At 31.8% G+C, this 27,558-nt stretch overlaps 13 protein-coding genes across 13 annotated transcripts; 7 read left to right on the top strand and 6 right to left on the bottom strand.

Moving 5' to 3' along the window:
- Positions 1-1,006: 1,006 nt before the first annotated feature.
- On the top strand, positions 1,007-2,701 carry FG379_001506 (uncharacterized protein; the record flags this gene model as incomplete). The annotated part of the gene is made up of 1 exon (XM_067327109.1): positions 1,007-2,701. One exon carries the CDS (start codon positions 1,007-1,009, stop codon positions 2,699-2,701), a length of 1,695 nt encoding a protein of 564 aa, XP_067182585.1.
- A 303-nt stretch (positions 2,702-3,004) lies between these two features.
- On the top strand, positions 3,005-3,781 carry FG379_001505 (POP4 like ribonuclease P subunit; the record flags this gene model as incomplete). Its single annotated transcript, XM_067327108.1, has 1 exon — positions 3,005-3,781. The coding sequence occupies one exon, from the start codon at positions 3,005-3,007 to the stop codon at positions 3,779-3,781; it is 777 nt and encodes a 258-aa protein (XP_067182584.1).
- Positions 3,782-4,183: 402 nt separating this feature from the next.
- Positions 4,184-7,009, bottom strand: FG379_001504 (uncharacterized protein; the record flags this gene model as incomplete). The annotated part of the gene is made up of 1 exon (XM_067327107.1): positions 4,184-7,009. The coding sequence occupies one exon, from the start codon at positions 7,007-7,009 to the stop codon at positions 4,184-4,186; it is 2,826 nt and encodes a 941-aa protein (XP_067182583.1).
- A 621-nt stretch (positions 7,010-7,630) lies between these two features.
- On the bottom strand, positions 7,631-8,176 carry FG379_001503 (uncharacterized protein; the record flags this gene model as incomplete). Its single annotated transcript, XM_067327106.1, has 1 exon — positions 7,631-8,176. One exon carries the CDS (start codon positions 8,174-8,176, stop codon positions 7,631-7,633), a length of 546 nt encoding a protein of 181 aa, XP_067182582.1.
- Positions 8,177-9,703: 1,527 nt separating this feature from the next.
- Positions 9,704-10,084, top strand: FG379_001502 (60S ribosomal L35; the record flags this gene model as incomplete). Its single annotated transcript, XM_067327105.1, has 1 exon — positions 9,704-10,084. One exon carries the CDS (start codon positions 9,704-9,706, stop codon positions 10,082-10,084), a length of 381 nt encoding a protein of 126 aa, XP_067182581.1.
- Positions 10,085-10,453: 369 nt separating this feature from the next.
- On the bottom strand, positions 10,454-11,749 carry FG379_001501 (RSC6 BAF60A with a SWIB domain; the record flags this gene model as incomplete). Its single annotated transcript, XM_067327104.1, has 1 exon — positions 10,454-11,749. The coding sequence occupies one exon, from the start codon at positions 11,747-11,749 to the stop codon at positions 10,454-10,456; it is 1,296 nt and encodes a 431-aa protein (XP_067182580.1).
- Positions 11,750-12,988: 1,239 nt separating this feature from the next.
- On the bottom strand, positions 12,989-13,300 carry FG379_001499 (uncharacterized protein; the record flags this gene model as incomplete). Its single annotated transcript, XM_067327102.1, has 1 exon — positions 12,989-13,300. One exon carries the CDS (start codon positions 13,298-13,300, stop codon positions 12,989-12,991), a length of 312 nt encoding a protein of 103 aa, XP_067182578.1.
- A 1,023-nt stretch (positions 13,301-14,323) lies between these two features.
- Positions 14,324-14,875, top strand: FG379_001498 (ARF1 2 like small GTpase; the record flags this gene model as incomplete). Its single annotated transcript, XM_067327101.1, has 1 exon — positions 14,324-14,875. One exon carries the CDS (start codon positions 14,324-14,326, stop codon positions 14,873-14,875), a length of 552 nt encoding a protein of 183 aa, XP_067182577.1.
- Positions 14,876-16,378: 1,503 nt separating this feature from the next.
- Positions 16,379-17,060, top strand: FG379_001497 (uncharacterized protein; the record flags this gene model as incomplete). The annotated part of the gene is made up of 2 exons (XM_067327100.1): positions 16,379-16,708; positions 16,824-17,060. 2 exons carry the CDS (start codon positions 16,379-16,381, stop codon positions 17,058-17,060), a joined length of 567 nt encoding a protein of 188 aa, XP_067182576.1.
- A 372-nt stretch (positions 17,061-17,432) lies between these two features.
- Positions 17,433-17,840, bottom strand: FG379_001496 (uncharacterized protein; the record flags this gene model as incomplete). The annotated part of the gene is made up of 1 exon (XM_067327099.1): positions 17,433-17,840. One exon carries the CDS (start codon positions 17,838-17,840, stop codon positions 17,433-17,435), a length of 408 nt encoding a protein of 135 aa, XP_067182575.1.
- A 624-nt stretch (positions 17,841-18,464) lies between these two features.
- FG379_001495 (ybr061c-like protein) lies at positions 18,465-19,247 on the top strand (the record flags this gene model as incomplete). The annotated part of the gene is made up of 1 exon (XM_067327098.1): positions 18,465-19,247. One exon carries the CDS (start codon positions 18,465-18,467, stop codon positions 19,245-19,247), a length of 783 nt encoding a protein of 260 aa, XP_067182574.1.
- Positions 19,248-19,303: 56 nt separating this feature from the next.
- FG379_001494 (FAD NAD(P)-binding rossman fold oxidoreductase) lies at positions 19,304-21,916 on the bottom strand (the record flags this gene model as incomplete). Its single annotated transcript, XM_067327097.1, has 1 exon — positions 19,304-21,916. One exon carries the CDS (start codon positions 21,914-21,916, stop codon positions 19,304-19,306), a length of 2,613 nt encoding a protein of 870 aa, XP_067182573.1.
- A 969-nt stretch (positions 21,917-22,885) lies between these two features.
- On the top strand, positions 22,886-26,794 carry FG379_001493 (putative spliceosome factor; the record flags this gene model as incomplete). Its single annotated transcript, XM_067327096.1, has 1 exon — positions 22,886-26,794. The coding sequence occupies one exon, from the start codon at positions 22,886-22,888 to the stop codon at positions 26,792-26,794; it is 3,909 nt and encodes a 1,302-aa protein (XP_067182572.1).
- Positions 26,795-27,558: the final 764 nt, after the last annotated feature.

The raw sequence follows: 27,558 nt of genomic DNA, 5'->3' as shown, positions 1-27,558 counted from the left end.
GATTTTAATTAGAACAAGTTGCTCGGTTTAACTCTCGAGTTAGCTTACCTTATAGTAGTCACCAAACTTTCCAATAACCGTACCTATAACTACATCACCCTTTTTTGGAACATACTAAAATTAAGTAAACAGAAAGTGATTGGTAATACAGCTAGATGTATATAAGGGTAACTTACACATCCCTTGTATGTAGTAACAGTTTCCTCGTGTGGCCAAAATGGACTTCTACATTTAATACCTGCAATTTTATCTTTAAAATAAATAATTAGCCACAGTTGAATAGTAAAAGTAGGGTAAAGTTAATGATAATTACATTGAAATCCCAAACTTTTCAGGGAAAAGTTTGAATATGAAAATAAATCATCGGACTTACTTGTTATAGTTTCAGAATTTAGGTCAATTTCTTCACCTGGGAAAAATAGTTGGCAGTCTTCATTTATTTTATATTTTTCATCCATACTGTTACGTTAGTAGTCCAAAGAAATGAGAATTACTCACAAGCTTTATGGTAAGATATAGTGGGTACTCGAATCTGACTTATTTTCCTTCTATTTTTAATTTATGTGCTTTCTTATTGAACACTAGAATAAAAAATGCTATGACCTGGCTAAACTTTGAAAAAGAACTATTCAGAATATGAAAAATGACTGATAGTTCAAATGTTGAATGGTAACCGAACAAACCTACTTTATTCCTATTCTACTGTTATTAGCCAAATAAATATTTGTTCCTTATTGTAATACTAATTGATTTATGTGAAATATATTTGGGCGCCAAATGCATTAATATGTAAATATTTTACGTTAAGTTTTAGAGTAGTAAAAAGATTTATAGAGTGTGAAAAAAGTAGAAACGAGGTAGCATGTCTCGATATAAGGAGAGAAATTGGTTTGATTTTTGTTGATTAGGATTAATGAGATGCATTATTTAAGGATATAGTAAAAGGAAAGGTGACAACTAATAAGACTATGGGTGATAGTGAAGTTAAAAATTGAAAATAGGAAAAATGGAACCCAGAGTTGTTCTTGGAGGGAGGGGGAACTTGGGAATAATTAATACTTTAAGACGCCAGATAATACATATAGTTAATTGGGAATTGAATACATCTAAGGATAAAGGGATAATTCTCGAACTTCTCACATTGTTAATTACAAGTGTAGGGTCTGAGCATTATAGAAGTTTGGCAGCAATAGAGATTCTACAGTGTATAGACAATGTTTTGAGGAAGTTGGTGGACAACAAAACTAGAAACAGTTGGGTGCTTTTGTTAAGTCATATAGGAAAACACAATGTTATATTTAGAGACTATGTATTGTATCGCACATTGAATTTATTAAAAGATCAAGATAAGAATGACACATTACAAAATCTAGAGGCCAGGTGTATACATTGGAGATTAAACAATAACTTATTATATTCTCTATATAGTCTTATATTAAGGGACGATGACGTTTCTAATGAGGATGTTAAAAAGTGCATGAATTCCTTTTTAAATGAAAAGATAACTCCACCGAAATCGTTGATTGAACTATATTTAAAGAAGAATTCTGTGAGAGACCTTATGTTGAACTACAATTTTTATATTTCAAGCAGCTTTGTTGTTTACATTATAAACAAATTGAATTTAGCATTTAGTAAAAGAATCAATACTCTAGGTATAGATGGATTAATAACTGAAAATGGTAGTAATATGGATGAAAGTGATAATAACAGCGAGGTTTATATAGAAATATTAACTTCGAATCAGGAAAAAGTTGATAAAATACCAATTCAAAGAATCAGTTGTAACCCTTTTAAGAACAATATAAACAGAGCAATTAGTTATGTCTTTCAAACAAAGGAGAAATTTAATCAAGACGATCGCGGATTTTTGCACCATTTACTGTTTAAATCTGTAGTGGATAGTGTTAACACATCACCGTGGAATATAAACCATTGGAAAGATTTATATTATTCACTTAAAAATTTCATTTTGTTTTTATCAAAAATAGGTATCTTAGATGAAGTTTTCGGTTCTGGTGGCATTTTTTTTGGTTTAGAGGAGTATAGCTCCATAGAATACAACGAGGAACGGTTATATTATTATAAACTTCCTCAATACTTTACCCAAAATCATTACAACGAGTTTAGCACTAATAACAGTGAGAATGTATTACTTTATGAGAATATTAATATTACTGGAATTAAGAGATCTATAGAAACTTTGAAGAAGATAATGATTCAAAAGCAACTATACTACAGATATTTTAACTTTGGCAACCCTCAAAAGGGATTTGAAATTTCAGAAATGCTATTATTGAGAATCAAAGTGTATACATTACTTTGTGTAATTAGTGAAATTGATGAGGTATACCGCATTAAGTGTTCGGAATTAACACAATATATGAGCCAAAATTCAGTATCTACACAAGATTCAGTCTGTTATTTCTGTAGGAGATCTGTTTTTTGGAGTTATTTTGTTGACAAAGGTAACACTGAAGATATAAATTGCTCTTCCCATACACACTTTTCTGACGACGTTCTGCTATTTTCAACTATAAGTGTGCTTTTTGACCATATTCCAATACGAGATTTGCACAATTATATTGAAAACACTCCCCATATTGATGATAAAAAAAGAAAAGATTACTTGTTTATTTCGGAACGCTGGGAAAACTTTGAAATAGACCTTAGAAACAAAAATTCACAGTACAAGTACTGACAAACAATTCTATGTATTTTAGAGACATAGAATGAATCATCTATGACTCTTTAATATGGCTAGGTAAAAATACTGACACCCATATTATTTATAAATGCATTTGACATGTATGGTCCGAGTTACAAGTATGGCGCCAATACCGATGTTTGAATAATTTTAATTACTTGGTGTAAAATAGAGAACAATATCAGGTAGGGAAGAGCATATGTACATGAGCTTTCATATATAGAAACTGTAGGGTGTTTTTTATGTATCACAAATTATAACTCCTGATACTGCGGTGAATAGGTGAGGATTGCGAAGATGAATGGTTTAGACGGCAAAAGAGGACACCAAATTTACAATTTATTGGATGAAGATGACGCAAAAGGAGAGGAAGGCCGTAGAAGGGACATTCTAATGGAATTTAATAGGATGGACGATATAGAGAGAAAGGCGAGAAGGGAGATAAAAGATTTTTTGGGATCTTGTGTTGATGAAGAGAGAATTTTAGGAATGGAAGGTTTGAATTCAAAAATAACAGGAGTAACAACAAAGGTAATAAGGATGGACAAGGTTAAGAGTTTTGGTTTGAGTGTTAGTGGTGACTCTAGCGAACTGAATAATAGTAAACCCATGGTTGTAAACCACAGAATAAAAAGGAATGAAGGTTTTTTTGACGTTATAGGTGATATAAAAAAAAGAAATTTGGGTTACGCTCATTTTATTCCTCTTCATAGTTTGTGGAAACAATATATGTCTGGACTTATAGGAGGCGAGGATAGAAAAAGAAATATTAAGTTGTCTCAACTTTCGCAATATATATCGCAAGCTGATTTCCACGGAAGCATAATAAAGGTTATATCTAGCAGAAACAAGGAGTACATAAATTTAGAAGGGATTGTAATAAAGGAGACAAAAGAAACGTTTTTGATTATCTCAAGAGATAACAAACCTAGGACTTTACTGAAAAACCAGACAATTTTTTCAATGGAATTCAGTAACTACGTAATTGTTTTGTATGGTACTCAGCTGCGTTATCATCCAGCAGAGAGAGTAAAACACAAGTTTAGGCACAAAGACAGTCTGAACATTGTATGAAGCAGGATAAAGTGAACACCCAGGTGGATTAGTGTACATAACACTTTAGAATATTGTTGTACTTAAATTGAAGTGAAAATTATGATGATTAACTATAATTATTCTCTCACTACATTATTAATTCTTCACAGTAACTTGTATTTTTGATTATATATAACTTAAAAACAATAGAATGTGTGTACATGAAAATTCATATGTAAACCAATAGGTAAATGTATAAGTATAGGTATAGGCACTTACATAACCATTTGTCTGTTATTTATATCACTTTAAGGCAAGTAAATATACAGTTCCCCGCCATTAGACCGTACCTAATTTCAAAAAATGACATTGATAAAAGTGACGTTTGAGTACGATTGTAATGGAATTACGCTTGCCCTGTCATTAGAGAAGCATATTATATTATAATTTTTTCTTTATTGTTCTCGGCTTGACAAGATCAGACACTTTTAGTTTGATTCCATTATTTATAAGGGATCTGAATCCAAGATTTTGAGCTTCATAGGATTTCATCTCAGCTTTAATAGAATCACTGCAATTGGATGAGCTCAAGTCAGTATTTGTAGGTTTTGATGAAGTGGATGTTGTTGAATTTCTTATGCTTTTTGAATTAATTACTCTGCATTGTGAGAGTCTTTCAAGTATTTCATTATCCTTTTTTAAGTTACTTTGTGACCCGGAGGCATTTGTAATCTCTGTTTTTTCTTCTATATGTAATGGTGAAGATATGAAAATATTGTTTTTTGTTTTTTTGCTTGAACTCTCACTTGAAACATTTGCTGAACTGTCCATTATAACGAGACCGTTCTCCTTTACTATTTCAAAACTATTGTTATTTGTAACTATTTTATTTTCTGTACGTTTACATATATCACCTAAATCGTCCTGTTTAATCTCAGTCTCCACATTTCTTATGGCAACTTTCGTAGATACATTGTTATCGTTATTTTCTACTGTATTTCTTACTTTTAAGATATTATATTCATTTCCATTTTCTTCATTCTCTTGTTGCTTAATTTGATCATTAAGAGAGTTCATTGCAGTTTGATATTTCCTTTCCCACCTTTGTGTATTTAATATTGACTCGCAACTACTCTCAGGTCCTTGGCTCGAGAAGTAACTATTTATAGTTTTGATGTAGATTTCCATCTGCTCTTCACTTCCCTTAAACTCGTTTTCTAAGTCAACACTGTCAATTTGATCTCTGATATAACTTATACTGCCACAATCCTCGTCGCAACCATCTTCAATATTGTTCTTATCTGCAGTTCTCTTGTCAAAATACTCGCTCCTTTCGTCATTCACATTTTTCTCAGTCTCATTATTTTCAACACTTTCATTTATTATATTAATTTCATCAGTATAACCTTCATCTGGCATTTTTATGGTCTCATCTTTATCATCGCAAAACAAACCTGTTGAATTGCTTTTGTAATCGTCTCTAATCGTATCAAAGGAATCCCTTGATCCAAGAACATCAATCTCATTCTCGTTTAAATAACAATCCTCCTTTGTCCCCTTATTTTCACTGTTTTTTTTGCCTTCCATGGCATTCATTTCGTCGTAGTATCTTCTTTTCTCTTTCAAAACTACCTGTTTTATCAATATGTTCATTTCTTCAATTTTGTTTATCTTTTCAAGTAAAAGATTATACCTTCCGATATTGTCATTAAACAACTGATTCGTTTCGTCCTCACTTTCTTCTTTCTCCACATTATAGTAATTATATTCCTGCAATTCTTGTATTTTAGGCTCGATGGGAACCTCAATCTCAACTTTACTGTTAGTAACGTATTCAAGGGGAGTAATTTGGGTTATATTTATCCTTTCCTCCCTAACTGGTTCAAATTCATTTCCAGATCCAACTTCAGCCCCAAGAACATTGCCATTTATTATTTCAATTATTTCTGGGCAATTGTCAATAGTAAACATATTGTTATTGCAAGTCTGGTATCCACATATAATGCTCTCGTTATAGTAAGAATTGCCATCAATGACAAAGTTGCTCATATTTCCTTCAATGATATCAAGCACATCTTGTCCCATTCTTTCGTTATTTTTATATTTAATAATTAACAAAGAGTCTTCATCTATTTCAATTTCTCCTTTTCGTTTTTCTTTATCATTATTTTCATCATGTTTACTAGCTCCCTTTTCATTAGAGTTTGATTCATTACCGTCGTTCACAAAGTCAAAGACCAATTCTTGGCATATTTCCTCACTTGCAAAAACAAACTGATTGCCATTGTAATTGTTTTCTAGCTTTATCTGAAAATTGTTAGTATTTTCACTATTAGTTTTTTCATGTTTTAAATGATAAGATCCAAGGTTATTTAAATCTTTCTCATTTTCGTACACGTCCACTTCTAGCTCACTAGCAAATTTTTTATCGCAATGTATCTTATTCTCACTGAGTAGTTCATCTCTCAGGCAATCTAATTCTACCTTCTTATCTCCATTCTTTATTATTACTTCTACTTCAGAATCTTCTTTCTTTAAACTACTCTTCAAGCTTAACTCACTGTGTGATACATCCTTCACTGTTAATTTGTTTTCACACATTGGCAAAAGTAAAATATCGTACTCGCTACAATAACATTCTCCCTGTATGTTGCCTCTATTTTCCATCACTGTGTTGCCATTAAAATTTCGAACCAAGTTGTTTGTTGAATCAGAACAAACACCGACATTTAAATAAGAATTATTTGCAATACCAATATTACTCTCATTTATCCCTTTATAACAACCCATCAAAGAACTGTAATAAATGGGGGAAGTAGATGCTAACATTTGTTTAACACCAATTATTCCATCACCTACAGCTCCAGTTACTCCAACTCCTTGCATACAATTTACATTCTGGATTTGACTCGGACAACTCTGGGTCTGGTATTGCATATTTAAATTATAGTCCAACAACTTGTTTTGTGTTAGTATTAATTGCTGTTGTAGATACTGGTTGTATTGTGTTAGTTGATCTATATATGACTGACTTCCAGATACATCGCTATAGCCTATATAATATCCGTTATTGCTTGAAATTCCGCTCATACAACCATTATTTACCGAGTTTAACAACATGCTGCTTTTACTGCCATGTGATGACCATTTATTTACACTGCATTGAATATTATTCATTTGAACATGCTTAGCTCCATTATTGCGAATTTTACTCATCCTACTAGAAAACCAATCCCTTGTTTGAACATTGTTGTTAAATAAAAACATAATCACGAAATATACTTGTTTTCACACTCTCCTTTAACCTATATACTTTTCATCCACCAACGTTCTTAGCAAAATTGTTTCTTTTTCAGTATCTATCGTGCTTCAAACCTATGAAAACAATATTCTATTTAAGTCAACCACAAATCAAAACAATAATTATTTTAAAACTATTTTTCTTTTATAATTTTTCGTGATCACATCTGTCGCATGCAATAGTACCATGGTACTCTAATTTTGCATGAAGGCGCCACAATCAGGCGGTAACTAACATTTGCATCATTTTTTACCGTGCATATACCTGTAAAGGAAGCAATGCAGTGGTCCGAGCAAAGCAACACGCTTCATTTCTATTCTAACATTTGATCTAAAGAGACGGGAAATAAAGCCTCACACGATGCTACTTATGATTGAGGTATAAGAATACCACAGGACAAGCGTCAAATAAATTTAAAGTTATTAACATCCTAGTAATTCACACTAAATAAATTAAAAAATGAATTCAAAGTGACTAATTTTTCGAAGAGGAAAGAAATGGTACATCCAATTTACACAAGAGTAATACCGATCTTATTTTTAATTCCCCCGGGTATCAAAGATTCACCCCAAACACTTGTTTTCAAATTAACAACAGCATAAACATGATTTACAGATGCAAAAACATTGAACAATACCACCAATAATAATAATAGCAACAACAACAATAGCAATAATGATACCTGTTTTAGCCCCTGTACTCAGTTTGGACCAAGCATTTGTGATACGATTTTCATCATCATCAGAGCTTTCATTTTGTTTTTCTTCGGCGGTAGCGACACTCAGATTATTTGATTGAGTTGATGACTCGCTACTTTGTGCATCTGCGCTACTATTTCGGGCTTCTGCAGCCGGCTCGACTGACTTGGCAATGTGTGTTTCAACTTTCTCTTCTTCAGCATTAATTGGATTTTCTTCATTGCTCACTTCCTTGTTTTCCTCTTTATTTTCTTCACTTTTTTCATTTACATTATTCAAATCAGAATTTTGTGAATCCGGATGATCACTCAATTCAGGTGATTCAACGGAGTTCCCATTTTGCATTGATCTGAGTGAGTAACGAAAATCTTGCGAGTTGGCAATAGCTGCTATTATAAATAAAACCAAAACCGAAAATAAACTTCTTGTATTCATTTTTATTTATAAAAATATCACAAAACTACTAAATAAAACCTAAAATTAAAAATATGTATGTACTTCTGTATCTAAATAAATGAACTTATTAGTGTTTAACCTTGTGGATTTGTTTCCCCATACTATACTTCATCTATATCTGCGTATTTTATGTTTTTTTCTCTTGATTAAATGTATGGTCTTCAGGCGCCATCATTACTTATGTATCTTACGCAAAACATTTTGTTTTTTTACCAAATAATTATGGAGACATGACTATACAGAATTTGATACAGGAGACCTAACTGATAGAGTGTTTATTTACTCACATATTATATGTACATACTTGTTTAGATCATTTAATATTCAACAATAAACACAAAAAAAATATACATGTATACGCATGTATGTGTGTTATGTGTGTGCGTATGGGAATATTTATCTTTTGCTTATGTAACAATTTACTACTTATATTGTAAGCGTATATATGAATTTCCTGTTTATTTGATCACACAATTTGAATATCTATATTTATGATTTTAAAATATGTTCTAAACGAGAGAAAGACGAAAGCAGTTTGAATTTTGTTATCTTTACTTGGACACGAACTGCCTTTGGAATATGGATGAAGCATACACAATGATATATTCCTAAAATTTGCACATTAACAGCTTTGGGAAACAATTTATATGTATAAAAACGACAGGAAACTAGTTGTTCGACATATTCCTTTGTCCTAATATTTTCTATTTTGTCGTTATTTACCACTTGTTTTTTCCACTTTGTGTCACATCTTTTTTATCACTTTCTTATTTTTATTTGTTTTTTAATTATACTTTTAGTTTTCAGTTTGCTTCATTATTTAATGTATTTTTATGGTGTGGATGCTAACATAGTTGAAGCATAAAGTGATAATAGCTGCAAAGATGCTACTCGGTCTTTAAGTTAGCATTTAAAAGAGGTAGTTTGTGAGAAAAAGTAGAAGGGTATTTCGGTTTAAACATGTAAAAGAAGTGAACAACAAGACAAGCTCTGAAGAAAAAATAGTGAATTTACAGAAAAGTTCATGCAAAGTTGTATTAGTATAGTATTTGTTTCTTAACACGTGGCGGCAAGCTAATAAAATAGTGGTGTTTAGTCAAGAATACTGCGAATTGAAGTTCACAAGTATAAATCTCATTTGATTCTCCAAACATGACAAAGCGATGTGAAATTGGGACTTATAGTCACCTTTAGCTGGGTTTATTTCGGTACACAAACTAAAACTTATAAATGTAAAATAAGAATTTACCTTTTAAGATATTTATGACAATATATTTGGCGCGTTGAGACGGAATATATCAAATAATATATAATTTTATTGAACCGGTACATTATTCCCATACTAATCAGTTTAGGGTATTTGTTAAATGTAAAAAATAAATAAATACCTATATAAATATAAATTTGAGAATTAACTTATTCTTAAATATTAATTGTCAACCTCTTAAGATTGGTGGTTGTTTTAGCAATAGATATACGATATATAATTAGAAGGCGTTGAAGAAGATGAATAAAAATTCAGGGTTACAAATAAAACAACTAATCTCATTGTCAGATGAAGAACTTAAGACAAAAATCAACGAATTAAAAAAGGAGCTTGCTAGTCTTCGCGTAATTCAGTCAACAGGTACTGCTCCAAACAAACTATCAAGAATTCATGTAGTAAGGAAGGGAATTGCACGCATTTTGACAATATTTTCTCAAAGAAACATAAAGGGTTTGAGAGAGAAATATGCAAGATCAAAATATACTCCGTTGGATTTGAGAAAGAAATTGACTCGTGCAAAAAGACGTGCACTAACTCCTAACCAGGCCAAAAAGATGACTGTTAAGGCTAGTAAAAAGGCCTTAAACTTCCCGAAAAGAAAGTTTGCCATTACGGTATAAGAAAATCATGAATGGTAAATCGGTACCAACTTTAGACAATGAACTGGTAATTCGGAGTGGAATAGTCTTATATCGTCGCTTCTTTATATCGGTATAGTTGCATTATTGACTATTATAACATAGTAATACTGATATCATTAGAAATGTAACTGTCTTTTATTTCATGTCTATCAATTCTTTTTTATGTAAATTCTGCGCGTAAACAACAATCTTAGTAATACGAGATACAAAAATGAGGAACAAACATTAGTTATTACGGCGAGTATTGTCTATATAGCTGTACATTAGTGAAGACAATTATTGATGTCGTTACTACTGGAAAAGAAAGGGTAGATGCAGTACTATTTATCACTATAATATAGATTATATCTAGTTGTTCGTGTCAGGATTGAATACATTTCTCCTTTTTATCTTTTCACAAGCGGAGATAGAAGAGATTGTCTTGTTTACACGTTCTTCAAAGCTCTTGTTCCTGCATGAAAGATATTTTTGTATAGCTTTTGGAACCCAAGGCTGTCTGTAGTATTCAGCATATTTATCTGCAATTTGGTATTCATAAATAGCATTAGGATCTGAGAGGATATTATTAATGGCATTATTACCATATAGTTGAAAGTGTTTGGTTGTGAGAAGAGAATGAATAAACTCTGTTGGGTTGTTTGAAAAACCAAGGTAGAAATTCATTTTGTTATACGAATGATATATTCTTGAAAGTATATTCTGATTTTTATGATATAGTCCTTCTAGTGATTTGCTTATAGTAGCAAATTCAGGATTTTCTTGAATTCTTGTTGATACATTTGGGAACCATAGTGAAATGTCGCCAGGAACATTTTCAGTTAAATCTATAGTAAAGTCATAAGTAGACTCATTATCTATCCAATCACCCTTTAATGAGAGTCTGTGCCTTATTTTTACAGGCTTAGGTGGGAATAAATGTTTTTTTAATAATTCCGGTATATCCTTCAATTGAATATAATCATTTTCCACAGAAAGCAAATTTTTTAAATATTCATTAATTTTAATACTGTCATGGTTTATTTGTGTGTTCTGCAAACCGTTTAGTTCAATATATTGCCACATTCTTTTTATTATTGTAGGCAAACTCGCAATTTCAATACCTACAAATTCTTCCAACTCTTTAGATAAACTATAATGCGGTGTTCTGTAATCCATAAAAAAGAATACATCTATGTCTTTTTCTTCATCGCCAATTCTGTGTATTTCAATTCCATCACACTCTGGAATTGGGCTATTTGTCTTGTCCCATATTATCGTCTCTTTATCTGACAAATTTATGATTATTTTCGAAAATATAGATGTAAATTTGGGTGAATAAGAAGTGTCACTTTGAATAATAGAACCTTGTATCTTTAATGTCCAAGACGGAGGCACTTTTCTCGTCCAATCATTGTCTAGGTTAAAAGACTCAAGTTCTACATCTGCAGGTTTTTGGTTTTCATAAGTATTAAATATATGCACCCTCATCTTCTTACGGTAACATCTTATACTTTTGTCATCCATTAATGTTAACCACACATCACTCAAGCAGTATCTTTGTTGAAGGATAGATTCATCCAATAACTTTTCATATTCTAAAAGATTCTCGTACTGACTGTACAACTCCTCAGAAAATTCTTTAATGTTTTCTGGAAGTCTTACCATATTGACCAATTAAGTTTGTCTTAAATGTATTGTATACTAAAATATTTGTAATCAAACGAAAAATTAACCTCTTGCACGTTTATGAATAAAAAACAAATCTATACTGTCAAACAAGTCATATACCTAACGTAATAAAAAAAACTAATTTCCAGTTAATTTTGTATTTTATGTACCTTCAATTAGTGTAATAGTTGTTATTCATATAATTCATAAATTTACATAAATGACCCATTCACCCACAAGTGTTGGACTTTAATGTTATTACTAATTTATTTATAATACCTTTATTTACTGTTTACTTGGTTAATACCTGAAAATTATTCAAGTTGTAGTTAAAAGAGGAAAAAGGTAAAGTACAAGAACCAGATGGGTAATGATAAAACCACGTGAAATTAACTCGTTTGAATATGTTTACAGCCACTAGTTATTATGTTAGTATAAATTTCAACTAATTTTCTTGGAAAAGAAGAAACAGTATTTATCTACTTATAATATAAATAAATTATTACATTAAATAAATGTTATAAAGTACTAATAACCGCCAGCGCCACATACACAGTTTCTCCTGTAAAATTCATGTAAAGGAAAACCAATAAACATGTAAAGTGTAGATTCAAGACATAACTACTTAATTTGTGTCTAAGAAGTAAAAATTGAAATAGCTGAATTACGATATTTTGGTAACGCATTGAATAAGATTTTCCAAAGTTGTTAACGGATGCGAGCAATACTAGGAATAAGATGAAGATACAGTAAGTTGTATTATTATATTTAAATGTGCAAAAGGCAGAGTATTCTTGTTAAAGCGGAGTAACGATATATGGATTTAGCGAACTAGTATATGTTTGAATGATTATTCTCAGCTTCATCCCTATATTCATATTTCACTCCTCAGAAACAAGACATGCAACAAGACTTTCCATACTGGTTAATTTCGTCTCCTTATTAATTTTTTCTTGGTGTTGTTTACATTCATCAGGGGTTATTTTTAATATTACATTCAAATCAATTTTTTCAATGTTTTTTGCCTTAAAATTCTCATTTTTTAACAATTTCATTTTAAGTAATGTTTTTTGAAACAAATTTTCTGCATCTCTATTAGAGTCTTGAAATTTAATGAAGTTAAGTGAAGCCAAATTTTGCTTGTATAACTTATTTGCCTATATTTAATTAAGATAGTCAAAAAATAGATATTAAAATTCCGAATCATTTTTGAATTAAATTAGACTGTATATTCAACTATTTACTCACCTTAATTAGAAGTGCCTTGTGCAGTAGAATTGCTTTCTCGTCAATTTTAGTCCATGAGTTTTGTATTACCTTGGTTTTTGTATATTCTAAATCATCACTCTCATCGGACCTAGAGAGTATTAGAAGATGTTCAACATAATCTAAAAATCCCCAATCCATTGTTCTACTTATTACATCGCTTTCTTCATCTGTTTCCTCCTCGTTTTGAGTTGTCTCTCCCGTCTCACTTATTGTTTCATTTGAAAGTACTTCAGCTTCATTTTCAGCTGTACCAACATATCTACTTATAAAGTCAAACATTTAAAGCTAAATTCAAATTACAAAGTAAAGAAGAAACTGCACCTAGTATAATACACCTTTGTAAATCTACAAAATAAAAGTGACGGCTCAGCTAAAGTTAAATATAGCCAATAAATTGCCACTTTATCTACTGTGTTTGTTAATGAACTGTCATTTATTATTATTAAATTCCAATATTATGCATGCTTTATTTACAAAGTGTCACATAATACATCCCATGAAATTTTGTAAATACCCACTTTGAGCGCCATCACACATTGGCGGCACAGACTGTCTAGCTACTTGTAAAGAGAAACACGAGGTGCTATTGTCGCGCCTTTTGTTTGGTAATGAATTTAAGCATTTTAGAAGGAATTTATGGGTAGGGCACAAACGAGAAAGGCTCACAGTAGTTGTGACAAAATCAGTTTATGGTGGATATGTTGTCTTAGGTATGTTTTATAGTGTGTAGATCGCACAATCATGTAAAATTAGTGAATTGGAAAACCGACATTGTGTAGTTTGAGTTGAGTTAAACTACGACAGAAATTACTGTAACAATAAAGGTTATTTGATCTGATTTTTTATTGTCACTTCTGTTAAATGGAATTTAAATTGTCAAAGTAGTGTTCGAGAAGGCGGGAATACCGGCTAATAATTTTATTAATGAACAGCTTTTACCGCTTGTGGGGCACTTAAGATCACAGGGTAAATATAAATGAAGTCAAGGGAAAAGCAAAGAGAAAAATTAATAAAGGTAAATTAAAGAGGAAAAATAAATTAAAATTATAAGTAAAGGAAAAATAAAATAATTTATTCTTTCCTTTTATATTTTATCTGATCAAAGACGTGTAAGAACAGAGAGAAAAGTTAACAAGAGGACTTTCTTTTTTTGTTCTTATTCAAGGAGCCGGGTGTGTACGAAGCCACAGGTTAAAATATTGTTATTTTATTTTATAAATAATAATATATACCCTTTCTTTTGTCTATATTTGAATACTAAAAAGAATATAGTGTCGTTAGTCTTTTAGTAAAAGTATAAAAATGGGTTTAGCATTAACTAAAATATGGAGAAACCTCTTCGGTAAAAAAGATATGAGAATTTTAATGGTTGGACTGGATGCGGCAGGAAAAACAACAATATTATATAAGTTAAAATTAGGTGAGGTAGTGACAACAATACCGACAATAGGATTTAATGTTGAAACCGTAGAGTATAAGAATATATCGTTTACAGTGTGGGACGTAGGTGGCCAAGATAAGATTCGTCCATTATGGAGACATTATTATTCAAACACAGATGGTTTAATATTTGTGATAGACAGCAACGATAGAGAGCGTATTAACGATGCAAGAGATGAGTTAGCTAGAATGCTTAGCGAGGATGAGCTTAGAGATGCAGTTTTGTTGGTCTTCGCCAACAAACAAGATCTTCCAAATGCTATGAGTGCGACAGATATTACAGAAAAGCTTCAACTTAATGGCATTAGAAACAGAAACTGGTTCATTCAATCTACTTGTGCTACTTCCGGAGATGGCCTTTACGAGGGTCTAGACTGGCTTTCAAGGACTCTTGCTTCCAGAAGCAACAACTAATTCCGGAATAAATAATACACACATTATCTTATTTCGAACCGTGTACTTGATGAATAGGAGATATCGCTATTTGACACTTATCTTTCGAAGATTAAAAAGGCAAACTAGAAAAGCAATATTAAAAATAGAAAAGATTTAATTGAGACAATTGTTTTTTACGTGAATTCTCCACTAACAATCGTAGCACTAGGAATAATCTCTATTTTCACTCGGTTTGCCTCTCATGTCTCATTTAAAGTTCGTATTTCTCCTTTAGTGATATGTTCACACTCGTCTTCTCTGCTCCTGGTGAGTTTTAAACTACTACCTTCTTGTAATGAGCCGATTAAGTGGGAAAGGTGATTTCAGTGTGCAATGTAATTGTGTCTCTTACCTTTTACTTTTGGTTTATTACTTTGCTGCTGTTTCTAATGCGTTCTGACGTAGAGTCTAAACATACTTAGGTTTGATGTCTGTACAAACAATATAACACTAATGAGGAACAATAAGATAGTCTGAACAAATACTTATTTTTATTTTAATCTGTTATTTCCGATTCCAATGTAACAAGTAACGATTTTTTTAGATCTAGTTTTTTTACCTTTTTGTAATTACATTTTTTTATTTGCGGTTTTTACAGTGACTTTTTTAATACCTTATAACCCTAATTTACATGTCGGCCAGTGCAATCCCACGTAGTCTAGGGGCTAGGATACTCGGCTTTCACCCGGGCGACCCGGGTTCGATTCCCGGCGTGGGAGTGGTCTGGATCTGCGGATGTGCAAGGTCCGTCGGGGCACTCGGCGGTACAGGCGTCGTCAGATCACTTTTTCTTCAGGAGTTCCAGTTCGCTTTTAATAGACAATTGAGTCGATGGATTGTGTTGTCAATGTAGTTTACTCCGTGCTCTGTAGTAATCGAGTCGGAAAACTCTTTATTTTCCCTGTGTAGTATGACTTCAATACAAAATCCATAAGTATCCTGTAATTTTATATATATATCCCCAAATGTAATTAGACCTATTTTATGAAAAAATAGGTCAAATTTCATGTATATGACGACTTATTTTTGATAATAGATACTTAACAAGCTTATAATATAAACAAAACTTACTAGTGAGTGCAAAAACAAAAATAGTTTAAGTATAGCATTTAAAGTGTCAAAGGTAGAACAACCAGAAACAAAAACATATCTTGTTGATAAATATGGAGTAGCTGGTGAATAGTGATGAATGGTTGGACTTTTATTACGTGAATTGTTAAAGAGTATAACGAAAATAAGTTGAATTGATGTTTAACACACGACATAGACAGAGCTGCAATTAAATCCATTCATTCTCCTTTGAATTCTTATTCAATTAAATTCCCACTTTGCCATGTAACAATTATCTCCAAAAAATCTAGAAAGGTATTATAACTCAATTTTGAAGTGTCATATATGAACATGCAGAACCTGGCTGCCGCCAGAATGAGAGAAATTGAAAATATCAAGAGTGATCAAAAAAAAGTGGCGTTTTAAGGTTAAATGACCAAAAAAGTGAATTTATTAGTTGGCGTATCTGGAAGTGTGGCTGCAATAAAGGTAGAGGAGTTTTTGGATACTCTTTGTAAGAACTGTAAGAGTAATAACATAACAATAGAACTAAAGATAGTAACAACTAAATCGTCTGAACACTTTTTGAATTTTAAGAATTATAAAATTGTAAGGGATGAAGATGAGTATGAGTTATGGAACTCTGTTGGAGACGATGTACTTCATATCTCTCTTAGAAGATGGGCAGACATTTTTATAATAATACCCTTGACTGCAAATACACTAGCGAAATTGTCTAATGGGTTATGTGACAACTTGTTGGTAAGTTACTTTTACTACATTTGTGTATGCATGTATTTACACAAGTAGTGTAATGTAAGGCAAACAAACCGTTAATTTTCCTTCGTTTTTATTCGAAATTAAATAATAAAAATAGACAAATGTAGCGAGAGCATGGGATTTTAACAAACAAATATTGGTTTGTCCTGCAATGAACAGTTACATGTGGAACCATCCAATTACAAACAAACAAATAGAAATACTCAAATCATTTGGGTATTTAATAATAAATCCTATTGAAAAGAAATTGGCATGTGGGGAACATGGAATTGGAGGACTCGAAAATATTAATAATATAGTTAATCATCTAATCTCAATAATAAAGTCCAACTAGAAATGTCAGAAATTCAGCATTGTATTGTGCGGTGTGTATAGTGTATATATATGATTGATTTTACATTACTATTTACTTTGTGGTATTTAATTTCAGTATATAACTCACATCTTTTCAACATGATTTCAGTAAGCCATAGGTATGTACTATCGCAAATAAACAACAAATGATTATAAAATATCCAACATAAAAATGACTAATAATCATATTAAAGTCCGAATGAGTTAGATCTACATGCATTTACACTTATCTCTCGACACTATTGCCATATTTTCAGTGAGTAAACATATAATTGAAATTTGAAGAACATTCATATTCATAATTTCAGAACAAGTAAATCTCATATTCCGTATTTTCTTATTCTTCAACTTATCAACCCATACATCCCAATGGACGCAGTGGTTGGGTTTCAGACCAATATTTTCCTAGATGTTCCTCACCCTTTTCAAAGAACTGATTCTTTGATTTTCTTGTATTTCTTTGAAATACGTTTCTTCTTTGTTCGATACTAATATCTAATTGTTGAAAACAGCTTGGGACACCTAAATTCGAAATATAATGAACTACATATGGTGGTGAAGATACAAATGGATAGCTGCATGTTACCTCTGGATACTTGTACCTTGGTGAATACGGATAATAGTCATAGGGTATTTCAGAGACAGGTGGCAATATTACTGAATCTGGGTGAAAAACATGTTCTTCTTTCTTTTCAACAATCGGATTCATGCATTGTGTGAACAAAGAAAGATCTTTTCTCGGAGAATCTATTCTCACCATCTTCGCTGACCAATATTAATATAACAATAGTTTTAAAATAACTCTGTCAGTTATCTTTAGAGTAAAATCTAGACCTTAATTTATTTGTTTATGTGAATTCTTGCAAATTAACGGTCAAATTTACCTTATAACTTGGGATATCAGTCCAGGCTATTATTACTGTAATATTTGATTGTTTCTGTACTGACAAAGTACAATTATCGCGACATGAAGCGTCATGTCGTATTATAACTTATCTTTTTTTTTAATACGTATAATTTTTCGATACTGATAGTATACGTTATTTAATCATGATTATTTTCAAGAAAAAGATATTTTAAAAAAGTTTACCATAAATAGACGTGGCTAAAGTATAAACATTACTTTTTTCTGTAAATATTTTACCTTGTTTAACCCCAACAAAACATCTTATTTAATCAATTAAGCAATAAGTTAAACGGAGTATATCAAACTAGAAAGTCAAAATTCCCGATATTTTGTACAAATGCCACCCTTTATATATGTTATATTCACTTTTTACAATTCATAATGAGAATATTGTGCATGCAGCAGGTATTGCATTGGGCGGTTTGTTTGTGGCGCTACATTTTGTATTTCTAACCATTGGTAAAGTATTGGTTCGAAATGGGAACACTAAGTCGCGATCGGAGGGATATCTACTATAGGAGGGCGAAACAAGAGGGATTTAGGGCGAGATCTGCATACAAACTTCTTCAAATAGATGAAGAATATTCAATATTCAGAAATGTAACTAAGGCAGTTGATTTATGTGCAGCACCCGGAAGTTGGAGTCAAGTACTGAGCTCAAAGTTGGCCGAGAATTATGGAGAAAACAAGAATGAAGGATGCGAAATACCACTAATAGTTGCCGTTGACCTGCAGGATATGGCACCTATTGACGGCGTAAAGATAATTCAAGGTGATATAACTTCACAAAATACTGTTAGCCAAATACTAAATTTTTTCAACGGTGAGAAAGCAGACCTCATTCTATGTGATGGGTCACCTGATATAACAGGACTCCACGATATTGACGAATTTATACAAAATCAATTACTTATGTCCTCTGTTGGTATTACGTGTAAGCTACTTAAATACGGTGGCACATTTATAGCAAAAATCTTTCGTGGTGAAAATATATCATGGATATACAACCAAATGTTTTGTTATTTTGAACTAGTTGACTGTTGCAAGCCTGAAAGCTCTAGGAACTCAAGTTTGGAGGCCTTTATAGTCTGTCGCAATTTCAAATACTCGGATAGTAATGTGAATATACCAGATCCTATATCCGTTCCTTTCGTATCTTGCGGGGATCTCTCAGAGTGTGACCCTGACAGAACATACGAGACAGAGTACAATGATTCTCTAAAACCTGTTCAACCTCCCATTAATGCCCCATACCATTGACTTTGTGGCAATTAACCTAACCAAATTACTTTTAATTTTTTTAAAGGTTTGTTTTATTAATAATCTGCTCTGTGAAAACACTTATTTTTTATAATATTCAATATTGCATACCTACTTAATGTCATGCTCGTTCCAATAGGGTCTGAGTTTGTGTGCTTGTTCAGTACACTTTCATCCAAAATGTGTAGATTTCTTACGCCTTTTACATTGAAACAGTGCCCCTTCACAACTTGACCGAGAGAGGCAGTTCCAACAAATTCATTTCCAGATTTCGTATTCCTCTTTACATAGTCTCGTATCATACTTGGATAACCAGGCAATTTAGGCAATATTAACGGAACATTGCCCCATATACTTGGTTCGTAATTATTTTCTGTGTATTTTAATATATTACTGTTCAAAATATCACCATTTAATATATTATTTGTGCCCTTGACTGTATTATCAATATTCCCGTTTGCCTGATCATTCGATGCATTAGTTTCTTCTATATTAGTAGCCAACAATAAACTCTCCAGAGCATCAACGGCCGTTGTCTGGTTGTTTCTCATTGATCCCTCCTTCCTACTATTAATAACCTGCCTGTTTTTGTTTGCATCAAAATTGTTAAATAACCTGTTAAAGTAATCTGTTATTCCACTCCATATTTCCCTATTAGGATTGTCCCTTCTAACGCCACTATTTTTCTCTTGCAACATCTCATCTTTAAAGATGGAGTATAGATTGCATTTATCATATATCATATCAATGTTTCTCGCTTCTCTACTTCTTGATATGTTTATTCTATTTCCATTTTCTTGACCACTTCTTGAATTACGAATTCTTTCCCTCAAAAGGTTATTAGTACTGTTATTACTAATATTATTTCCACTAAAAGGCGAATACCAACCGTTATTTTCTGAGATTATATTTGGAATTAATAATGAATAAATATTTGGGGACCTTAATAACCTAATTATTCTTCTAAACCCAGCCTCCATTATCAATAGGTCATTTAAGTCACTAAACATCCCTAAATCAATAATAGGCCTCTTATTTTCATCATCCCATACTACTTTTCCCTCACTATATGGATTCGGTATATGAATAGATATCCCACGTATAAGTGACGTGCATTCATCATTAATATTGTAGATACTTGAACTATTTGTTTCATTATTCCTAAAATATTCATAACTTTCATTTTTCCAAGAGTTGTATATATTAAATCCTTCGAATTCAGATATTGTTATTGACTCACAACCACCCATTATATCGTCTTTTTCTTTGCCATCCAAACAATTTACTCCAAAATTTTTTCGCGAAAATAATGCATTCGAACTTTTAATATGTGTTTGATTTAAATTCAAACCTTTAAAAAAACCAAATACACTTAGTGTTGGGTGGTCTTTTAATCCTTTCCCAACGTTTTTGTTTTCAATTAATGGTTTTCCCAATTCGGGATTTGAAAGCTTTACGTCCTCTATCGAACCTATTCCACTTCTTTGAAGTATCATTGGTGTATTTATTGCTCCTGCTGTAATTATTATTCTCCCCCTTTTTGATTTCAAACAATACTCAACTTTATCGTTTTGATGATCTACATTTTTCATTAAATTTTTTTCATTTGTTAACTTAATTCCTTCGACACATTTTACTACTAACTCGCTATTATTATTTTCCTCAATGCCACTCTTCTCAAAAAACGTTACTTTCTTGACATAAAAATTTGTTATCCTAAATAATCTATTGCCTTTTCTTGTTAAATTAGAATTATCATTTAGGCCTGTATTTTTGATTAGCCTTACCCCACTTCTTCTTTTATAACCTCTTCTGAATCCATATGTCAAAAATGTATACGGTAAGTAATAAGCAGAAGTATAGAGGTTTTTTTCGTTCTCAGTTTCCTTTTTTATCGACGGTTTATCATTACCTTCACCTGTGTTATCTAAATCCATTTTTCTAACATATAGTCCTTGAATAGTACTATATTCTTGCGCTTTTTTTTCATTATTTATTCGATTATATTCATCATATTGGGTATCTGAATTGTTATTTACATAGTCATCATCGTTTTCGTACAAGTCGTCGCTTCCATTTTCTACTGGAAAGGCTTCTGTATCATTAAAAGCTCTTTCTAGAGCCAATACCCATGTTGTACGTATATTTGGTTGTATTAAATCTCCTACACTTCTAACATATTCGTAAGACTCTTGTAACTTTTGCATATCAAGATTAATACCGAGTGAATTATAATAGTCACCTGTATATACGTTCTCAGCTACAAACGGTACATTTCCATAACTTGTTCTTCCTCCCTCTTTTTTTGACTCTTTTATTGAGTACCCATCCTCTGATAAATATATATTTACATCGCTTTTTCTAGTTGGAGTATAATCTTCATTTCTATTTTCTACAGTTACATGTTCCTTGTATTCATCTCCCTTATCTAATAATAATATATTAACCTCTTCATTCCTAAAATAATTCTCTAAAATGCTGTTAACCGCAATTAATCCACTTCCACTAGCTCCAACTACAATATAATCAAACTTTATTCCGTCTGGAATCTGTTCATTTTCAAATTCCCTGTTTGTACCAAAACAATCTACACTTTTAACTTTTTTAAAAATCAATAATAACACTATTAATAGTACAACAGCTCTTAGTTCTAGATTTACTTTGTTCATATTTAGCTTGTACTTTTATTTGTACATTTATAAAATCTTACATTCAAATTCTACTGCTTTATATTTCAACATGTACACATACATATATATAATCATAAATTAAATTCAGATTCATATATCTTTTTATCTTAACTGTGTAATTTATCAGTTAAACATTTAAAATAAGTCCAAATAGTTGAGACTTATTAATTATTTATTTATAAATAATATAATTTATTTTACACGTAATAATGCATGAATTTTTACATTGCATGTACTTTGCATGCACGAGTCTTGAATATGTCATTTTTATGCAAGTTATTTGATAAACATAATATTTAGTCTTTTTTTGTAATAAATTCCACAGAATTACTAAGATTTCTCTCAAATCTGAATTTAAAAATAAAAGTATGAGCTAATCTAATTTTTCTCGTTATATTTGAAACAACAAGTTATTTACATAACTCAGGGAAAAATTATAGTCCATCGTTGTTGAATGAAGTAAAATGAGCGAAAGTAATAGTTGGCATAGTGATAATGATAAGTACGCTACAGAGTGCAATATACGGTACTAACATTTTATTTCGAAGAAAAAAAAGTTGATTTAAATATGGAATTAACAATTTTGTAAATGAGAGAAGCATTTCAAGTACCGTAATTCTAAATTCAAGTCCCTCATCAAATAGATTTAATTAGAAAATTGAATACCACCTGCTTTAATGTGTGTGCCTTTTGTCAATATTGGACTTCTTTTAAAGCCTCTATTTTACTAGCAGTATGGTAACCCCACCAAAGATCATGTACCGCCATGTATGACGCGGTAAATACTGTCTCAACTATATGTACACATTTATTTATAGGTTTGTGACATTAAGAGGATATTATCTCCAAAAGGGATTTGGAGAAAAGAAGCTAACGATATATGAGCTTTCTTAAGATCATATAGAGTTTGAAGGAGAGCATTGTAAGAGACTATTATGAGAAATTAAGATGCCTTGCTTTTACTCACTAACATTAGAATCACAGGGGTCAATTCTGTCAGCAATACATGGAAGTTACAGTGCACCGAAAGCTCATGAAATAGTTGTAAACAGAGGAAGATACTTGGAATTGCTCAGATTTGATGTGACGTTGGGACAAACATATAGTATATGCTCAATAGACACATTTTCATTAATTAGAAATATTAGTAATCTACGTGTACTTGGCTCGGGGAGAGATCTTGTAGTTGTAACTAGTGACAGTGGTAATATAGTCATATTAAGTTTTAATAGTGAGACAAATTTGTTTGAAAGGCTCCATTCTGAGCCTTATGGCAAATCTGGATGCAGAAGAATAATACCAGGACATTATTTGGCTGTAGATCCAATGGGAAGAAGTATTATGATAGCGGCGATAGAACGACAGAAATTGGTTTATACATTAACGAGGAAGAGCAAGGGTGCAGAGACTTTAGATATATCGTCACCAATGGAGGCACATAAAAGCCATATGATCTGTTTTTCATTAGCGGCCTTAGATGTTGGTTATGAAAATCCATTGTTTGCAACAATTGAGCAATCTTATTCAAATGACAAAAATATTGCTTATGATAATGATAAGACCGGAATTGAATCAAAAAAACAGCTTATTTATTGGGAAGTTGATCTTGGTTTAAATTACATTTTAAGGAAATCTTCACAAGAAATATCAAACAGTTCTCATTTACTTCTTTCCGTCCCAGGAGGCTCTGATGGTCCAGGAGGGGTCCTTGTTTGTGACGGCATTGGTATTACTTATTGTAAGATAGGTTGCTCCAATATATTTTGTCCATTTCCAATAAGATTTGGAGAAGTTCCGGAATCTGGAATTATCATCGTTGCATCTGCATTACACAAATTAAAGGGGTTTTTTTTCATTCTTCTCCAAACCGAACTTGGTGATATATATCGAGTGCATTTTTCGCATGATGAGGGCGTAGTAAGAGAAATTAAGATATTCTATTATGATACAATTCCTGTTTGTAATTCATTACTTGTACTTAGATCAGGCTATCTATTTGCAGCCCATGAGTTTGGTAATCATTCAAATTATCAATTTATATCCCTTGGAGATGATGATACTGATCCTTTCACGTCTTCTTTAGATGATAGTGATAAATGTGTATTCTTTAGATTAAGAAATTGTAATTGTATTAAAAAAATAGAAGAACTTCCGTCACTAAGTCCAATTACAGATTTGAAAGTTTTGGATATAAATAATGATGGTTGCCCACAAATAGTGACATCTTGTGGAAGAGGCCCGAGATCTACACTTCGGATATGTTCATATGGAAAAAATGTTGAAGAAGTGACAAGCAATCCACTTCCAGGGAGACCGAGATTTATTTGGACATTGAAAAAAGGGATAGATCCTTCTTCTACAGATTCTTTAAATGAAACTTATCATAACTACATAATTATTTCGTTTATAGATCGCTCATTGGTACTTTCCATTGAAGAACATGTTGAAGAAACAACAGATACCTTATTTGTTTTGGGAGAAGCAACAGTTCACGCTGCTTCTATGGTTTTTTACAATTCATTTATACAGGTTCTAGAATCTCACGTTAGATATATAAATAATGATATTGTATTTGATTGGAAAACTCCAGATAATAGAAGAATTATAGCAGGAGATTCGAATGGGCGTCAAGTTGCATTGGGTCTAGAGGGTGGTTTGATAGTTATATTGGAATTGGGGGTATCGGTTACAAGTGGAAGAGCATCATCATCATTGCCAATGTGTGGTAATGGCCTGGTTGAAGTATGTAGAAGGGAAATAACATCTGAAATAATATGTATAGGATTACAGCAACTTTGCTTCTCGGATCAATTGAGAAGCAATTTTGTCGTTGTTGGTACATCTGCAGAAAACACTGTAAGACTTTACCTAATTAGTCATTCAGAAAAGAGATTAAAACAAACCTCTGTTCAAGCTCTTCCTACAACAAATAGTATACCAGAGAGTGTAGTTTTGTTTCATTCACAAAAAAATGATAAACTTTATCTTTTGATAGGACTTACCACTGGAGTAATATTAAGTTGTATTATAAACCAAAGTACGGGTACTATTGGTTCTTACAGAAGCAAATACTTGGGAACCAGAGGAGTTCACATTTCTAGATTTATTAAGGAAGATTCTGAGGGAACAAGATCATCAGATAATGTTGTTGGTAAAATGGGTGTAATTTGTCTTACAAATAAACCGTGGCTAGTTGATTTTCAGGCAAACCGACTAAATTATTTGCCATTTCAATACAAAGCAGTTGATTCAATAGCACCTCTTAATACTCAACAAGTAAGTAGTGGCTATGTTGCGGTTTCAGGTTCAACATTGGTTATATTTCAACTTGTTCACAATTATGGTGAGTCGTTCTCTCAGAATATCATTAAACTTAATTATACTCCAAGAAAAATTCTTGTTCTACCTCCTCCACAACTGTTTACAGGATTAGAAACACTAATGGCTTCCGGTACACTGGATATACCTAAAAATCAGATGATAGCAGTTATTGAAACGGACCATAATGCATTCGACTTTAAGACAAAAAAAGAAATATTGTTTGAATTGAATAAACTATATAAAGCTGATAGTGAAAATGTTGAAATGGTTCAGGAGAAAATGCATGATGATGAGGAGAATGAGGATAATGTCAATATGGAAATTGAGCAGAAAGATGACAAAAATAAAGGAATGTCGGAATACAATAATGAATTTTTTATCAGAGTTCCTGGAGAGAATGGATCTTTAATCCCGGAGAGTGAGGTTAGTGGTTTTGTTGCAGGTGATGGAAAATGGGGAGGTTGTGTTAGAGTTGTAAATCTCAGAGCAACAGAGAATCAACAAATTATTCATTTAGATATAAACGAGGGTTGCATTTCTTCGTGTGTATGCAAATTTGATGAAATGGATTTGCCTTGCTTAGTCTTAGGCACTGTTTACGGAATGAATTTACGCTTGGGTACTGATGATAATGACAGTGATTCGCAATTTGGAGCAGCAATAAAGGTTTACAGATACGATTCTAATTACAATTTTGAACTTCTACACTCTACGCCAGTAGAGAATGCAGTAACAGCGATGACTGGTTGGAGAGGAAGACTATTAGTAGGCATCGGAAAAAATCTGAGGGTTTACTCATTAGGCAAAAAGAAATTATTAAGAAAATCAGAATATCGTGATATTCCAGAATCTTTATCTTGGATAAAAGTGGCGAATGATAGAATATATGCAGGTGATATTACAAGTGGAGTATTGGTATTTAAATATAACCAATTAAGTAATCAATTTTCAATAATAGCTAAAGAGCCATTCTCAAGGTGGATTACATCTGCATGCGAAGTTCTAGATTATCATACTGTGATAACAAGTGATAAGTTTGATAATATTACAGTTTCTAGAGTGCCTCTAGAAGCTTCAGATGAAAATTCATTCACATCTTCACTAATTGACAGCACCTCAACAACCTCATCTGTTAAATCATATCAAACAAATTATGTCGCACAGTTTCATACGGGAGATATTGCAACTTGCTTCCAAAAGACACAACTTTCAGCATTGTCCGTAGAGACAATTATATATGGTACCGTTCTTGGAAGTATAGGATCACTAACACCTATTACGAATAATGACGATATAGATTTGCTACTTAAATTAGAGACTCTAATTCGTAGGGAAAAAAGTACACTACTTTCTAGAGATCAACTTATGTTCAGATCTTATTACTCCCCAGTTCATAATGTAATTGATGGTGATTTTTGCCAGACTTTTTCTGCTCTTTCTCAAGAGTCCCAAAACAAAATATCATCAAAATTAGACATGACTGTGGAGGAAGTGTATAAAAAATTGGACGATATGAGGGCGAGAATATTTTGGTGATTGTTTGATGTTGCAAATTATATATTATATAGAAACAATTATAGTACTTCGCATAAATAAAATGCATATTTAGACAAAGGTAATAAAATACTGTGATTTTTTTTATCATTATTTTTGTAAGACAACATACTAAGTAATCTAAAGTTAAATTTAACTGTTATAACCACTTATTTCTATTTTCATAGAAAACGTAAATCGTTATATACGTTTATTTAATTATATTATTTTTTTTATTAAAAAAAATGGAGGTTACAATGTTATACATATACACACATTTTTTGTTTACCAATTTTAAATAGTTCATTTAATTAATCGGTTAATCACACTCCAACCAAACATCTATATTAATTCTTCCTACTCTATTTCCACTACCCTTCCCCCCCCCCCCNNCCCCCCCCCCCCCCAGCCGATACCTCCCATTTTTTTATGCATGCAAGACAATTATTACATGGTTGTTTTAGTTGTATGCAATGTGGGGGGAAATATTAATTGAAACAAATGATTTAAAAACAATAAAAGAATGATATAATGATAATTTATGAAAAGACTTAAAATAATAATAAAATATATAAAATTGAGTTAAATATTGCTGAAAAAAAGAATATAAGTCTCTAGCGATAAAAAGAATAGTTTTCATAGGATTCAGAAAAGGATACAGATACACCTGATTAAGAGTGATAAAATTTATCATAACCATTATAAACTTTGGTTAACAACTGCAATTTTCTAGGTTAATTTGAGTATTATTTCCGGATTTATCTTAT

This window comes from Cryptosporidium bovis (genome assembly GCF_009768925.1).
Source record: "Cryptosporidium bovis isolate 45015 chromosome Unknown contig_22, whole genome shotgun sequence".
Classification (NCBI taxonomy): domain Eukaryota; phylum Apicomplexa; class Conoidasida; order Eucoccidiorida; family Cryptosporidiidae; genus Cryptosporidium; species Cryptosporidium bovis.
Note: the sequence above shows the minus strand (reverse complement) of the source record. Positions and strands in the feature narration are given on the sequence as shown.